Below are 16,074 nucleotides of genomic sequence, written 5' to 3'. Positions count from 1 at the left end.
GTTTCTGGCTGTTTCATCTCAATTTATTGTAGTCAACAAATGCACTAACGACAGAAATGAGACACTCTATCTGATTATGCATCTTGTAAGCTGAAGTTGAACAATTAGGAGATTATAAGCAAGCTACTGAAGTGCTCTCTTTTCTGAGATTTTCCCATGTCATGGTGCTTCTCTGTGATGGCAAAGCATCTGTGGGAAGGTGAGGAGTTCCACAGTGCAGAGAGGTTTGGAGCAGGTCTTAGCCCACACGAGCATAGACAATACACATCTTTGAGGGGTCGTCCTTCTGCACCACATCATAGTCACAGCGCTCTTTGTTGAAAACGACTTTACATTTCTTATTGTCGTAAGCAACAGGAGTATGAAAGCTGTCAGTGTCAAAGAGAAAGCAAATGTTAGCTTGGAATCAGTAAAAGTTTCAATATTTCAGTGATTATTGCCTGAGCTACAGCTGAATGAGAGAGGACTGAAACTATGGCTAAGGGTAGCTGAGCCAGCTTGAGTACCACAGAGCTGCAGCTTTCAGAGACTCAAACAATGCCCTCTGCACTGTGTGGATCTGTCGCCTTGATGTTTCTGGCGTTCTGATGTTGACATATTCATGTTATACTTTCTCACACACTCTTTCTGATAAACAGAATTCTTTTGCATTCCTCTTTGGAGGAAGCGAGCATTGAAGGACAAGTGATGAAGCCAGTGGAGTCAGGAGGTCTCATCATCACTGTCCAATCCATGCTCATTGTTAGATCTCTTTAAATAGACATGTCATGTAAATAAAGTGCTCTTTTCCTGTTCATCTAAGTCAGGTGCGTGCTTGCTCTCTCTCTTTTATGTGTGCATCACAAGACCAGAAGTGGTGACCCCGACTGACATGGATGTACCAGGATGCTCAGCACTAGCAAAGTGTGACATAACCATGGGCTTGGTGTCTTTCCTCTGTTTTCCTTTATTTTTTCATTATTTTGAGTTCGCATAGGATGTGGTGGCTGCTCACTGACAGACTGTGCCACCTAAACAAAGACAATCCTCAAAGTATTTTGGACCTTTGAGAAAGCAGGAGTGGAGAAAAGGTGGGTGCTGGAGAGGTACATCAGAGCAGAGCCTTGCCATTCTACATTTAGCATATTCACTAGTGAAAAGCATTTCAGGAAAGGGATTCAGATCATCCTAAGCTCTTTAGGGAAATGTCACTTAAGTCATTCCTCCCTACTTCCTCCCTACCCCCACTTTCTAAGCTAATGAAAGCCTTAACTGCAGTGAAAGAGGAGTTTACAAGTTCCTTAAAAATTAAAGGCAAGCACCAACTGGATATGCCTGGAAAGGTTTATGTCCACTCCCAGTCAGCAGAAAATGAGCTAAGGCAAACACAGCTAAGGATTCAAACAATCAAGAGTTATCTGTGGCTTTCACTAGCTCTGTGACATGAATGAGATAGGGCTCTCTTGTGCCCTTACAAACCCATTTATCCTCAGCAAGGGAAAGCTGCAGTCATCCTACAGGCAATGAGGGTGCCAAGAAGTTCAAACTTACAGGGAACAGCATTGCAGACTACTTTCACTGCAGCTGCATGTGTAGCAATCCTCTGTCCTCTCAATGTGTCCAAAGGGATACAGTTTTCCATTCACCATACAGCCTGTATGAGACAGCAGCAAAACAGAACATGTTCTTCAAGCCTCCACCCCAAGGCTGAAGAGTTTAAAAATTATTTGAACCTTTCTGAAATGTAATTCCAGGCAAAAGTAAAGTGCAAGGATTTGGGTTCTATTCTCTCGAATCCTGAATGAGCTCCATGTGCTGCAACAGCAATAGCCACCCACCACCAATTGCAATAACATTGCTGCAACCATACACAGCCACGGGGTAGACTTGGTTTCCCCCCTACTTTTGGCAACTTGCGGCTGGAGCCCCCTGTTTGTGTGTTGGCAATGTCTTCCCCCTCCCTTGTGTTTTGAGCCCTTTGAAGCTCCACATAGAGCAACCAGGTCAGAGAACCTTCCTTTTTCTTACCGTTTTGGGCCTCCCCTGGCTTGTAAATTTTACTCCAGCAGTATGCATCACCCATAGCCACTATGATGCCCATTGCAGCAAAGAAAGCCAGAAAGGTCTTCTGTAAAAGAAACACAGAGCTCATGCCATGCATTTTAATCCACTTTGAACAACTCTGTTCTCAAAAGCTGTCACTGAACCTGAATCAAAATTAGAAATAACCTTATGTGTACATCAAAATAGTGGCAAAGTCACTCCAGATATTTCCTGGCGTTGATGACTTTTTCATTTAGGTGGGAAGATACAAAATGGCATGATATTACCATTTCAGCAGCATTATACGGACAAAATTCAGTCTCTAGAAATCACACTAAACTTCAATTGTATTAAAAACTTGAAAGCCCTGCCAAGCTCTTTTCAATGCTTTATTTATTGCCTTTGAGTCAGATTTAGCTATTTCTCCAGAAAATCTTTGTAGACCATCCTATTGCTTCACTTTTGAGTACAGCAATTGCTTCATATTTTGCAATGGAGAGGAGATTTCAGATTTAAATATATTCCAGTAGGATTTTTGACACAGGCAGCTGGTTAGAGAAGAGAGGGATAAAGGTGTCTTTGGGCAAAATTCAAGTGCTGTACATTGTACTTAGGATCACCTGAGCCATCTTGTCAAACCATGCAGACATGAGTTGGGACTTGAGACAGGATTCACCTCCTTTTGTCTAGTGGGGGCAACAGCTAAGCATCTGTAAGAGACCTCCAGATATGTCCCCTGGCACCTGCTGAACATACAGAACTTTTTCTGAAAAAGCCTGCATGACTTTGTAATGACTGTTTTACTAGGGTAGAGGGACTGGAGAAGCAGGAGAGAGCACAGGCTTGTTTTGATGGGTCCCTCCAGCTGAGTAACTTCAAAGAAATTTTAGGAACAGCCAGAGACTGAGAAGTAATGGAGGAAGTTATTTAAATTTTCTTGATAGCACTTGCAGACTAACATGAAAGGATTTTAAATGAGTAGATCTTTCCCAGTTACTGTTCTGAACTTCAGAAGCTATTGCTGAGGCTGTTGCTGCTTAAAATTGGGTTTAAAAGAGCAGTGAGGGACTTGGTTTACTTGAATCACAGTGCTGTAAGACATTGAAAGGTTCTGAGCTCAGGCAGGAGGTGAGCCAAGGAGAAACTTCTCTGTCTGCTGTGAAAAAAACTTGGTATTTTAACCCTTGATATCTTGTTTCCTTATGAGACTAAGTGACATTTACAGTGTAGAGAAAGCAAGAAGGAGGAGGGTTTATGGAGTGGTCTGGGAAGGGGATAATGCATCATTTTCATTGTGATTCTGGGATGTGGAGTTCCCGAGGCTTTAGGCTAGAATAGAGACACTTGTCATGCTGAGCACCATAGCCAGAACGAGAGCAGTTAAAGAGAGAGACTGAAATTCCTAAATTGGGCTATTCTGTGGTGCCTGGGTCAGGTGTTTGCAACAACACAGATAGTCCATGCCATGTCACTCAGGTCTTTATAGAAAATACAAAAATCCTTCGTTTGTTGCTGTGTCTTCTGTTAATGTTTTGTCATTATTTTTCCCTCCAGCATTTTCCTTATCACGTTGTTCCTGGAAATGCCAGTTACTTGAGCTTGGGCATGCTGCTCTCTCTAAAGATCAGAGTTTTAGGCCTTCCAGTGAAAGTAAACAGAGACATAAGGGCAAGTCTGTGGTGTTCAATCAGGTGTCAGAATGTGCTTTATGCTGAAACAAGCAAACGATTTGTCAGCTAAGTAACAGAAACTTTGCAGCAAAGCTTAAGCAGAGAAAGAAATGGTAATTTCTCCTGTTTATGAATCAACATGTATTACAGAAACTACTGCCTGCTCTGTAGAAACTCTGCCATTCCTGAGATGCTCACCAAAGGTACTTCTTGATGTCTGTACCTTTGGAATTAAGAGAACACAAATTACAGGAAAACTAAGCCATAGGTCAGTCTATTTATCATTACCTAACTACTGATTCAGATTCTGCAAACAACTTTGAAGGCTCAAAGACCTGAAACAGGACATAATTTGAGGGATCAAAAGTAAAGAACAGAAAAAAATATGGACAAAATATACACATATTTTCTTTATAAAATTAATATATTTTAAACTGTACTTGACATATATAATGTTTAAAAAGCATAGTCCTAAATGATTCAAAATTCTGAGTGTTTTCAAAAAAATTTCTGAGAAAAGGATAAGATCAAGTATAAGATTAAGAGATATATGTTAGAGTTTCTTGCAAAGAATTACAATACAAAGAACATAATTCACAGTAATCTTCACAGAGGTGTCTGCCTGTCGTTGCATCTTACAGGTTTGAATGATAATATAGCCACATTGAAAATGTGTCACTAGATGATTCTCTCAAATGCTCTCCTTTTGCTCTTTTAAAGCAAAATACCTGTCTGTATCCCCATTACAAAAAACCCCAGACCAATCAAAACCTTTGACTTACCATTGTGGAAAGCTTGCCTTCCAAAGCGATCTAAGTTTCCAGAGAAAGCTGAGTTTCTTTATGTGGAAGCAGAGAGCAAATATTTTATGATGCCTTTATGTTGTGCAATTCAAGTCTAGCTGGAGGGAAAAAAGCCTGCTCAATACACATGCAGTTATTTTGTAATACCCAAAGAAATCTCTGAAATTTTTCCAGTTGGCAACAGGAAAATGTTTGGTTTTGTAGAGCACTGGCCTGGGTAAATGACTGAGTCTAGAACCTGATGCTTCCAAGGAATATGATGATGTGAAAAAATGCCTTTCTGATGGGATACAAGTATTGATAGCTAAGCTATCCATACACTATTATCCAGCTGGGTGGTTTTCAGGTGGGACAGAAATGCATGCCAAACCCTTTCTGCTATCAGAGGGCTGGAACATGCTGTGAGTAGTGCATTAGGTATTAATAGCAAATGGAGCTTTTGCCAGATCTTTACATACTCCTGGTTAGTGCTGTGGTGTGCACTGGAAGATACCAAAGGAACTTGGCCCCTACCAGGATCAAAACCTCCTAACACTGAGACCTTAGCTGAAGCTGGATCCCATTACAACATCTCTCTTTCTCCTTCACCAAAGTAAGATAATGAACTAAGTTTCCTAAATTTAGACGAAATACTTCCTCACTTAATTTGTGATGGTTTGCTAGGAAAAACATTGGAATTCTGAAATATTTCCATGTCACTTGACACAGTTCCAGGCTCCAACAGGCTGGATATTAATCTTCATGTCTGCAAGTCTCAATGATTCCAATGAAAAACGAATCCATTAGGAAACTCCAAGGTGTTTTGTTTGTTAAATTCTTGATTTTTATAAATGAAATTTAAATAAACCCATACATTCTGAAAACCACGTTTTCTCAAGCAGCAGTTGTGTAAGCTGCTCAGGGAGGAAGTCTTTGATCTCCATGCTCTAAATATTACTTCCCTGAGAAGCTGGGACTTTTTTTTCCCTAAGCAGGAACATTCCTTCTGGTGCATCAGCTGAGGTTGTGCTCTCTGTAATTTTGACATGAACTGGCATAAAAGCAGAAAAGTCAATCAGGACAAGTTTCAAATCAGTCCCTCTCCTGCAGAACACAAAAACCTTTTGGGCAAAACTTGCTTTAGAACATTAAGCAACACGAGAATGTTTGTTTTCACATGCTCCATTTAGAGGAATGGTAGGATGGAATCAGTGAATAGGCGTCAAGATTTTTAAAAGGCATATGGGAATGTCTGTACTGGAAAAAGCTGAGCTGACCCTTATTCTGGCCCCTCACATTTTTCAACTTTACAGGAAGCAGTTGTACAGAAACACTGAGCTATTGACTGATAGCCAGATATCCAGCCCGCAGCATTACAAGAGAGCTTTTAAAATTGAAGTATGTAATACCAGTGCCTGCAAAATACTTGGATTTCTTCCCCAAAACAAGATATGTTACTTGCAGATCTTAGAAACCATAAAAAAAGTTCATAAGCAAATTACCAAACCAGAGAAAATACCCCACATTTAATCTTTCTGATTTTAAGAATGGCTCACAGAGCTTGAGATAGATTGTCTTGTGAAGGAAACACCCCTGCTGAATAAATGGGGATTGACACTTGACTGGGGGCCAAGTGAGGATCCCTGCTCTAAGAATGCTCAGCTGTGTGTAACCTCATACTTTCACAAGACAAATGATTTGCTGTGATCCTGGAACATCATTAAGCAATCCACTTGTTTAGGAAGGGGTGTTTCTGTTCAAACCATGGAGCACTTAACTACAGACTGCTGTGACTTTTTAACATCCAGTTCTGGAGTGGAGGACTCCACGCAGAAGCAGCAATTAACAGGGTTTTGTTGTCTGGTCTCACACATGTGGGCAGATTTCAGAGTCTAGGCATTGCCAGGTGGGAGATTTGATTCCCAAGCCCTGCTTGGAAGCTGAACTTTATTCCCCTGTCAACGTGGGGAGTTGTTGTAGTGAGGAGACAGAAGGCATCTGCATTATTAGTACCTCAAGCTCTGCTGCCATCAGGAAGCATGACTGCAGGGGCTGATCTAGATCTCTTTCTCAGAGTGGATGAGAACCACTAAAGCAGCACAGTGTGTGCAGACTTTCAGGATCAGGGCTTGGCAAAGGACAAGTCAGAGTATCAGAGTTTAAAAGGGAACATTGCTTGAAACTTCAGGTCTGCTCAGAGTGGGCAATGGACATGAACAGTCCCTGCCAATGCTGGGTGAGGACATAGATGAAAACAAGGGAGAAAGAGGAGGATGATCTCTCACCTCACTGATTTTTCTGAGGTGTGAGCAGCACAGGTCTTACCCGAAGCCCATGCACCCTGAATTGGGGCCATTGTACAGCGCATTCCAAAGAGTGCATCACTTCAAACTGATAATGGATTTTGACACCTGGCAGGAAGAGAACTTGTAAAGCATGAGAGTGGCTTGTGCCAGGGTACTGATGCACAGCATGTCAGAGTAGAGAGCCAAGTGCATTTATTTCTCACAGAAGGTGGCATTTCCCCATGTCACTGCAAAACACAAAACATCAATATGAAGCGTTTCTGGCTGTTTCATCTCAATTTATTGTAGTCAACAAATGCACTAACGACAGAAATGAGACACTCTATCTGATTATGCATCTTGTAAGCTGAAGTTGAACAATTAGGAGATTATAAGCAAGCTACTGAAGTGCTCTCTTTTCTGAGATTTTCCCATGTCATGGTGCTTCTCTGTGATGGCAAAGCATCTGTGGGAAGGTGAGGAGTTCCACAGTGCAGAGAGGGTTGTAGCAGGTCTTAGCCCACACGAGCAATTTCCGAACACATCTCTGAGGCTCCGTCCTTCTGCACCACATCATAGTCACAGCGCTCTTTGTTGAAAACGGCTTTACATTTTTCTCTGTCGAATTTTCCAGGACTAAAGTAGCTGTCAGTGTCAAAGAGAAACCAAATGTCAGCTAGAGAGCTTTCACTAGCTCTGCGACATGGATGAGAAAAGGCTCTCTTGTGCCCTTACAAACCCATTTATCCCCAGCAAGGGAAAGCTGCAGTCATCCTACAGGCAATGAGGGTACCAAGAAGTTCAAACTTACAGGGTACAGCATTCCATTCCATATTTGTTACAGTAACATTTGTGGCAATCTTCTGTCCTCTCAATGTGTCCAAAGGGATACAGTTTTCCATTCATCATACAGCCTGTATGAGACAGCAGCAAAACAGAACATGTTCTTCAAGCCTCCACCCAAAGGCTGGAGAGTTTAAAATTTATTTCAGCTCTTCTGAAAATGCTATTCCGGGCAAGAGTAAAGTGCAAGGATTTGGGTTCTATTCTCTCGAATCCTGAATGAGCTCCATGTGCTGCAACAGCAATAGCCACCCACCACCAATTGCAATAACATTGCTGCAACCATACACAGCCACTGGGAAGATTTTGTTTTCTCTTACTTTCAGCAACTTGCTGCTGGAGCCCCCTATTTGTGTGTTGGCAATGTCTTCTCCCTCCCTTGTATTTGAGCCCTTCCTGGCAGCTCCACATAGAGCCAAGTTATAAAATAGCCATCAGGTCAGAGAACCTTCCTTATTTCTACCTTTGTAGGGCCATCCTGGCTTTCGAAATACAAAAAAGCAGCTTGCATCACCCAGGGTCACTATGCTGCCCATTGCAACAAAAAGAACCAGAATGCTCTTCTGTAGAAAGAAAGCAGAAAATTGTAATTTCTCCACTGTTTATAAATAGACATGTATTATAGAAACTACTGCCTGCTCTGTAGAACCTCTGCCATTCCTGAGATGCTCACCAAAGTTCTTCTTGATGTCTGTACCTTTGGAATTAAGTGAGCACTAATTACAGGAAAACTAGGCCACAGGTCAGTCTATTTATCATTACCTAACTATTGATTCTGGTTCTGCAAACACCTTTAGAGGCTTAAAGACATGGAACAGGACATAATTTGAGGGATCAAAAGTGATGAAAAAATACACGGACAAAACATGTATTTATTTTTTGTGTAAATGACTATTTTTTAAACTGTATTTGACATTTGTAAGTTTTAAAAGCATAGTCCTCAATGGTTCAAAATTCTTCTTTCAAGAATGTTTCTTTTTACAAACATTTCAGAGGAAAGGATAATAACCAGTGAAAGACTAAGAGATAGCTATTAGATCTTCTTGCAAAGAATTACAATACAAAGAACATAATTCACAGTAATCTTCACAGAGGTGTCTGCCTGTCGTTGCATCTTACAGGTTTGAATGATAATATAGCCACATTGAAAATGTGTCACTAGATGATTCTCTCAAATGCTCTCCTTTTGCTCTTTTAAAGCAAAATACCTGTCTGTATCCCCATTACAAAAAACCCCAGACCAATCAAAACCTTTGACTTACCATTGTGGAAAGCTTGCCTTCCAAAGCGATCTAAGTTTCCAGAGAAAGCTGAGTTTCTTTATGTGGAAGCAGAGAGCAAATATTTTATGATGCCTTTATGTTGTGCAATTCAAGTCTAGCTGGAGGGAAAAAAGCCTGCTCAATACACATGCAGTTATTTTGTAATACCCAAAGAAATCTGAAATTTTTCCAGTTGGTAACAGGAAAATGTTTGGTTTTGTAGAGCACTGGCCTGGGTAAATGACTGAGTCTAGAACCTGATGCTTCCAAGGAATATGATGATGTGAAAAAATGCCTTTCTGATGGGATACAAGTATTGATAGCTAAGCTATCCATACACTATTATCCAGCTGGGTGGTTTTCAGGTGGGACAGAAATGCATGCCAAACCCTTTCTGCTATCAGAGGGCTGGAACATGCTGTGAGTAGTGCATTAGGTATTAATAGCAAATGGAGCTTTTGCCAGATCTTTACATACTCCTGGTTAGTGCTGTGGTGTGCACTGGAAGATACCAAAGGAACTTGGCCCCTACCAGGATCAAAACCTCCTAACACTGAGACCTTAGCTGAAGCTGGATCCCATTACAACATCCCTCTTTCTCCTCCACCACAATAAAAAATTCCTCTCAAATAAAAAGCCTTGCTCTTACTCCTGTGGAACTGTTTTGATTTTGACCTGAATAATCCTAGTACAGTATATTTTTAAATGTGCACTTTCCCAAGAAGTGATAAATTTCTGAGTGCTAATCAAGTACTCTGCTTTCTCCTGCTCCTACCACCTCTCTTCAGAACACAATATCCACTTGCGGCCCTACCTACATCTAAAATACTTTGTTGCAGATGCTACCAAGCAATTTGAAACTCATTTCTGGGGTAGATTTATAATCCACTACAGGAAATTTAGCTTATGGTAAATGCTCTATGCTCCTCTGGAGATTTCAGGCTGCTGTGCTGGTCCAGTGACAGCACATGTACTTATTTCTAGCTATAGATACTCCTTTCTACAAGGTGCACCAGAGTCTGGAGCATCTTCAAGCCCTGACATTGCCTGTCACCCCCGAGACTTTCTGCAGCCTGGGGATAATGCAGGTTCTGGGATTACATCTCAGAGGCTGAGGAATTCTGGAAACTGCAGAGCTTGAAGAGTCACATCTCTCTGCCTCTACACCAGGACATACAGCACTACTGAGCACGAGAGCAAGGAGTGGCTGGGGAAATGAAGAACAATGTACAAATTGTATTGGAGTTCTTTTCCACGGGATGAAGAAGCTTAACTTTTAATTGTAATTTGACTTTTTTTATGTTTGCATCCTGTTCTAAGGTTATAAAAACATGTTTGCTTTCTGTTAGCTATGAGGAAAGCTGGCTGTGGTATTCTCTTTACCTTGTAAATATTTGTGAGTTTAACCAAGTGCTAAGGCATGGCTTTAAGCACCCTATATGGTCTTACATGTTCTGTTTCTTAATCTGCAGATTAGTCCCTGATTATATATGTGATTTTTGATATCTTCATGTCACACAATCATTTAGAGAGTTCTGAGGGGAACAGCAAGTGATTTTTCTTGCTGCCGTCTTTTCTTTAAACTTTAAATGGAACCTGTCTAAATTTCTCTTTAAAAGGAATTTTAGGATCAAATGCTTTTTGTAACCTTGTCTGTAATGTTTAGGACAGGACTTCTAGAAAGCAGATTTTTGTTGTGCCATTCATAGTCCTCTTGGCTCAGAGACTGGTGTATCACAAACAAACAGCTTTCCCTAAGGAACCATTCAGGTTCTATGTAGCTGTCATGCTGGGTTTTTTATGGAAACTGATCTGTAAGACCCCCAGGCCTGAAGCTGCCCAATGCTAAGACCCTACATTTTGCAGCATCAGTGGACAAAGAGCACATAGATCTCATGTTTTATAATGCAAAAATTTCTGTGAAAGTAGAGCTTTGCATTATCAACAATGGAGACTCATATGTCAGTGAATATGGAAAGTAACTAAAGGCAAGCTTTTCTGGATGTTGGAATATTGTGGAGGAAGAAACTACGGCAAAATATTAAAAGGTTTTGAGAATAATTTTATATTAAACCCATCTGTGATTTTTAATAATCTTGCTAAAGACGTTGTGAAATTAGCCTAGGCTAGTATTTTTCTACTTGTCCTTTATTAGTTCCTGCTTTATTATCAATATATTACAATTCTTTAAATTCAACTAGGTTTGAAAGTCTGAGCCAGTTCAGTAATGGTGTCTTGTCATAGAATCACAGAAAAATAAAGTTGAAGGGAATATTATTGTTATAAATGAGAGACAAAAGTCTCGATATTCAGCGCAATTTAGATTGTTTTATTTGATATAGAAAGAGCAAGCAGCACACTGGGGAACGTGAGGGGTCACTGCCCACACCACGCTCCACTGAACCTTGGTTTGCAGCCTCTTCTTAAACTGTGGTTTCTCGTTGTAATAAATAATTTTTGGGGTTTCTTTGTTGTCATAAGCAGTGGTGGTTGAATAAACATCCTTGTAGATAACCACCAGAGAAGTTCTGGAAGCCTGGTCCTTGAGTTAAGCAGTATTGATCAGACAAAGGCAGGAAGGGCTATTGGGAAGTCTGATTTTGCAAGCTGGTAGCTGATATAACTTATTTGGAAAACATAACATAATATAACATAATATAACGGAACATAAAATAACATAATATACCATAACAAGGTGATTTTAAACAGATTTTTTTTTATCATATAATTTCCTTTATCTAGTGTCTATGCTTCACTTCAGAGCTTAGTATTCTGGTTTACATAAACCCCAATGCTTTTGTGATTAACACGAATCTTTTATCAATTATCACATTATGATATTTTGCTTTTAGAAGTTTCTGTGTCCCTTATTTAACAAAGTATTTCCAGTATCTGAATGTAGCCATTAGATCAATATATAAGAACTTGGAGATCTTGCATGTTTTTTTCTTATTTGAGAACACCAGTAAGATCAATCAGTGCTCTGGTTCCTCATGAGTGGTATCAATGTAGTCAAGTGCAATAAATAAATAAACTCCATGTGCTAATATAAAGGTCTGATTATTGCCAATGGATTATTTAGTTACCGTCTGGAAGAACAGGTTATTTTATTGTCATTTCCTTTCTCATTAATTCACTTGTAATAAAGACCATATGAAATACGGTGGTATGACAAGGCTTTTTAATCCATTGGAAAAAAATTAGCAAGAAAAGTGGAAGTTAGTGGGGTGTTTAACCTCAAAAGGCCTCGGGATAACTGAATTCCAGTTTGGCGATTTGCACTGTATATTTGTTCATGTTAGTGTGTTTTCTTCTAGCAAATCCTGGAATTCTGGCATGCGTTTATTAAGGCTCAGGCATTTCAAAACTAAGTTGATTTTACTTGGCTTAGGCTAAGCCTTGCACTTACATTGGTAAGAAAAACAGGAGGAAGGGGTCCCTTTTTACTCGTAAGCCTGGGCATCAGCAGACCCCAGTGCAGCGCTCCAGTGGGGAATGATGTGCGCAGACCCTCCTGCTACACTCCACTGTGCTGCCCGCACGTGTCCCTTACATGTCCCCATGTCCCCTCCTCAGGGATGGTGGTCATACCCTGGGCACAGCTGCGGCGGCCGGAGCCACCTCCCACCGGGCTCCCCTTCCCGCGGGACGCGGCGAGGGTGGGACGGGATGGAACGGGACGGGATGGGAGGAGATGCGATGGGATGCGATGGGATGGGAGGGGATGGGAGGGGATGGGAGGGGATGCGATGGGATGGGAGGGGATGCGATGGGATGGGAGGGGATGCGATGGGATGCGGTGGGATGGGAGGGGATGCGGTGGGATGGGAGGGGATGGGAGGGGATGGGAGGAGATGCGATGGGATGCGGTGGGATGGGAGGGGATGCGAGGGGATGGGAGGGGATGGGATGGGATGGGATGGGATGGGATGGGATGGGATGCGATGCGATGCGATGGGAGGGGATGCGATGGGATGGGATGGGATGGGAGGGGAGGGGAGGGGAGGGGATGGGATGGGATGGGATGGGATGGGATGGGATGGGATGGGATGGGATGGGATGGGATGGGATGGGATGGGATGCGATGCGATGGGAGGGGATGCGATGGGATGGGATGGGATGGGAGGGGAGGGGAGGGGAGGGGATGGGATGGGATGGGATGGGATGGGATGGGATGGGATGGGAGGGGATGGGATGGGATGGGAGGGGATGCGGTGGCTCCGCCCACCGGCCCGCCCGCGCGCGCCGCCTCGCGCCCCCTGCCGGCCCTGCGGCGCTGGCGCGCGGGCGGGTCACGTGACGGCGCTCAGCTGACCGCGGGGAGCGGCGGCGCGGGCCCAGGGTGAGCGGCCGGGCTGGGCCGGGCCGGGCCGGGTCGGGTCTGGCTGGGCTGGGCTGGGCTGAGTGCGGCCCCGGCGGTGGCTCCGCTCCTCACTGTCCTTCTCCCGCAGATGAACGGGGACGTGGCCGAGCCGGCGCCGGTGTGGGAGCGGCCGTGGTCGCTGGACGAGATCCGTAAGGGCAGCCAGAGCTGGTCCTTGGCCTCGGACGCCGGGGTGAGCGCTGCGGCCGGAACCGGGCCTGAGCCCGATACCGGAGGGGTGCGCGGGCCGCGGCCTCCCCGGGGCCGTGAAGGGGCGGTGCTGCCGCCCGCTGGCCGGGGGTCTCGAAACGGGCCTGCCGCGGGAAGAATGCTTTAAACCTCCGGTCCTGGCAGGAAAACTGAAATGAGGAGTTGACCCGAACGGAGGTGCAGAATGAAGTGGCTGAGACTTGGTCCTATGTGTGTGCGTGGGAGTGTTTCAGTGTAATGTGCGTGTATTTTGGTCCTTATTTGAAGTCTATGATTAATTCTGCCTGTCTTACAAACGATGCCAAAAGGAAAAAGAGTTGGATGCTGACTATTGTTTTCCTTTGTTGTTGTCAACAGCTTCTGCATTTTCTACAAGAGTTCTCACAGCAGACCATTTCAAGGACACATGAAATCAAAAAACAGGTGGACGGATTGATTAGTGAAACAAAAGCTACAGACTGTCGCCTTCATAATGTCTTCAATGACTTTCTTATGTTGTCCAACACGCAGTTCATAGAGAATGTGAGTGTGTTGTAGTGTAACATCAAACTTGTACTTCAGACATTGTCTCTTACTGTAGTGTGGAGAAGTGATTTAGCTTTCTGGCAAGTCTGATGCTTATTTAGGGATGAAGTGACTTTTAATTGTATTCTGTTAAAGGATATTCTAATTCCCTTGTGAGTGATGCACTATCCAATATTGGCAGGTTCCCTTTGCCTTTTCAGCAATACCTTCCTTCCTTGCTAATGCATGACTAGGAGATCAGAGTTTTGGTTTTAGAACTGTGAATTAATTGGGAATTCGGACATGTCTTGGTTTACCTTCTCAAGTTGCATGACTGTAGCATTTGCCTGCACTTACCTGTCTAAATATGAGGAATTTACAGTGCTGTAAATTTGCCTAATGGTGTTATTTTACTCTAAAAGCATTTGATGTTAAAGCTGTTGGCCTGCAGGCAGTTATGCCCTTTGTGTGGTCGTGACAATGTTAATATTGCCACTTTATAGATATCTTTATTTTGAAAGATAAAGCTAGCTTTGAAAGCCTGTTGCAGTATCGTATCACTAGAAGTATGTGTCTAATGAAGATGGAGGACATTAATAGTATTTTAGATTTTTTGAGGGTTTTTAGCACTTGTGAGTTTTATCAGGTGTTTTGTTTTGATCAGCATTATTTCAGGCCCTACGTGTCTCAACATGGCATTATTATTGGAAAGATGGTGGCAGATGAAAAGATGAAAAACTGGATTTATATTCTGGTGGTAGTGTTTTTTTTCAGAGCTGCAGTGTCCTTTTTGACCTAGCTTGGCTGTTAAGTACAATAATTCTGCTGAGAACTGGTTGTACCAAGTGTTTTAAATCTCATGTGCTTACAGCTGTTTGTTCCCAAATTAAGGTGCACAGAAATAGGTCTTCATTTCTGATTTTCAGTTTAGTTAGTGAGAGAGCTGTCTCTTCTCAGGGGATAACTGCATCTGTGTTTGAGATTTGGATTTAGGTTTGCAGGTTCCATGGAGATCTTTTATTCCCCTTTGTCTCCTTGTAGCTGGTCCTACAAAAGAGTGCTAAAAGAGCTGGATGTGGGGGGATCATCAGAACAGACTGAAGGTTGAGGGATGTTGTGAACCCACTCTGTGAGTATGGAAGGAAAGCTACTAAATTACAGAAAGCTAAAGGAAAGTAGACAGCTGATAGCCTTCTCCAAGGCCTCAGGTCAAAAGCGGTGTTATTTTGAGGGTCAGTGTCAGAAAGCACAGAAAGTTTAAAACTCCCAGGCTTTAGAGTTCCAACAAACAGCTCTAAGTAAACTATAAGTTTCACTCTGAAGGTTTTGGGAAGGTTAAAAGTGAATTTTTTATCATGTTCAGGTAATTCAAGTCTGTTAGCAGACATGAATTACCTCAGTTGCATTGAGAGGCTGCTGATGGTACCTTCACTACCAATGCATGAAGGTACTTGTCATCATCCATGGCTTCCTTTTTTTAATGTGTAATGAATTAATGTGTAATTAATTCTATATTAACGGTGTATTTTGTTGTGGTACCCATGGTTTAGCCCCTGTAGTAGTACATTGTTCTTACATGAATTAATTTTGCTTGACTTTTTAGAGAGTATATGATGAAGAAGTGGAAGAACCTACTCCCAAAGCTGATGTTGGAGACAAAACAGAGCAGGTAGTGTATGTCACTCAAACATAAATTTGACAGTGATATTGAAGGCTACTACAGTGTGTGATCATCTGTTAGGGCCTCCCCAAGCTCAGTACTGTGCCCAGCAGACAAGACTTATGCATTGATTGTTCAAGTAGTTATGCATGTTTTTTCAGCAAGAGGACTAAGGCCTTGGGCAACCTTACTGTATTCACAGGTAGTGAATTGGGGAAGCAGAATCTGACTGGAATAATTCCTAGGAATAAGTACTCAGAGAGCCTTTATATGTATATGTGTGTGTGTGTTACAATCTAGGTGTATTATACACTAATGTCCCCATAATAGTTTAGGAGCACAAATAAAACAATACTGTGCTGGTGTGGATGTTTAGAACATCTCTGTTTCTGTACTGATGAATATTAAGTCAAGCAAAAAAACCAAAAAATTCTGATTGTCCTCCTAATGCACATAGTGAAAAAGCTTTCATT

The 16,074-nt window shown here is 42.4% G+C and overlaps 3 protein-coding genes across 9 annotated transcripts in view; 1 reads left to right on the top strand and 2 right to left on the bottom strand.

The window, feature by feature from the left end:
* Window position 1: 1 nt before the first annotated feature.
* Window positions 2–7,007, bottom strand: LOC106852602 (beta-microseminoprotein-like). 3 transcript variants are annotated; one of them, XM_088169069.1, is made up of 5 exons: window positions 6,760–7,007; window positions 4,475–4,593; window positions 2,008–2,107; window positions 1,531–1,633; window positions 2–368 (listed from the first exon to the last, which is right to left on the bottom strand). In XM_088169069.1, the coding sequence occupies exons 2-5, from the start codon at window positions 4,475–4,477 to the stop codon at window positions 239–241; spliced, it is 336 nt and encodes a 111-aa protein (XP_088025195.1). In that variant the 5' UTR covers window positions 4,478–4,593; window positions 6,760–7,007; the 3' UTR covers window positions 2–238. The 3 variants fall into 3 exon arrangements, with proteins under 3 accessions (XP_088025195.1, XP_088025196.1, XP_014730813.2); XM_088169070.1 differs by lacking the exon at window positions 6,760–7,007 and having other exon boundaries at window positions 4,475–4,609; XM_014875327.2 differs by lacking the exons at window positions 4,475–4,593; window positions 6,760–7,007 and having other exon boundaries at window positions 2,008–2,131.
* Window positions 7,008–7,037: 30 nt separating this feature from the next.
* LOC148223020 (beta-microseminoprotein-like) lies at window positions 7,038–8,980 on the bottom strand. Its single transcript, XM_088169071.1, has 4 exons — window positions 8,865–8,980; window positions 8,066–8,165; window positions 7,571–7,673; window positions 7,038–7,404 (listed from the first exon to the last, which is right to left on the bottom strand). The coding sequence occupies exons 1-4, from the start codon at window positions 8,865–8,867 to the stop codon at window positions 7,275–7,277; spliced, it is 336 nt and encodes a 111-aa protein (XP_088025197.1). The 5' UTR covers window positions 8,868–8,980; the 3' UTR covers window positions 7,038–7,274.
* A 4,168-nt stretch (window positions 8,981–13,148) lies between these two features.
* The window catches only part of WASHC2C (WASH complex subunit 2C), a 36,680-nt gene continuing 33,754 nt past the window's right edge, over window positions 13,149–16,074 (top strand). For 4 of the 5 annotated variants that reach the window (XM_088169068.1, XM_088169066.1, XM_088169067.1 and 1 more), the window contains exons 1-4: window positions 13,149–13,206; window positions 13,316–13,420; window positions 13,795–13,959; window positions 15,545–15,610. In XM_088169068.1, coding sequence (XP_088025194.1) covers window positions 13,316–13,420; window positions 13,795–13,959; window positions 15,545–15,610 — 336 coding nt within the window. In that variant the 5' untranslated portion in view covers window positions 13,149–13,206. Of the gene's footprint in view, window positions 13,207–13,300; window positions 13,421–13,794; window positions 13,960–15,544; window positions 15,611–16,074 lie in introns of those variants that run through there. The other variant, XM_014875315.2, reaches the window with a different exon arrangement.

Source organism: Sturnus vulgaris, chromosome 8 (assembly GCF_052056855.1).
Source record: "Sturnus vulgaris isolate bStuVul1 chromosome 8, bStuVul1.hap1, whole genome shotgun sequence".
NCBI lineage: Eukaryota > Metazoa > Chordata > Aves > Passeriformes > Sturnidae > Sturnus > Sturnus vulgaris.
This window is presented reverse-complemented; position numbering and strand designations above follow the sequence as displayed.

What these genes read in the sequence shown, in the direction of transcription:
- LOC106852602 (XM_014875327.2), bottom strand. Translation starts at nt 2,131, where the DNA reads ATGAGCTCTGTGTTTCTTTTACAGAAGACCTTTCTGGCTTTCTTTGCT. An exon ending in GCCAGGGGAGGCCCAAAACG is followed by an intron (nt 1,634 to 2,007) that starts GTAAGAAAAAGG and finishes TGTCTCATACAG; the next exon opens with GCTGTATGGTGAATGGAAAA. An exon ending in AGTCTGCAATGCTGTTCCCT is followed by an intron (nt 369 to 1,530) that starts GTAAGTTTGAAC and finishes TGACACTGACAG; the next exon opens with CTTTCATACTCCTGTTGCTT.
- LOC148223020 (XM_088169071.1), bottom strand. An exon ending in GCCAGGATGGCCCTACAAAG is followed by an intron (nt 7,674 to 8,065) that starts GTAGAAATAAGG and finishes TGTCTCATACAG; the next exon opens with GCTGTATGATGAATGGAAAA. An exon ending in GGAATGGAATGCTGTACCCT is followed by an intron (nt 7,405 to 7,570) that starts GTAAGTTTGAAC and finishes TGACACTGACAG; the next exon opens with CTACTTTAGTCCTGGAAAAT.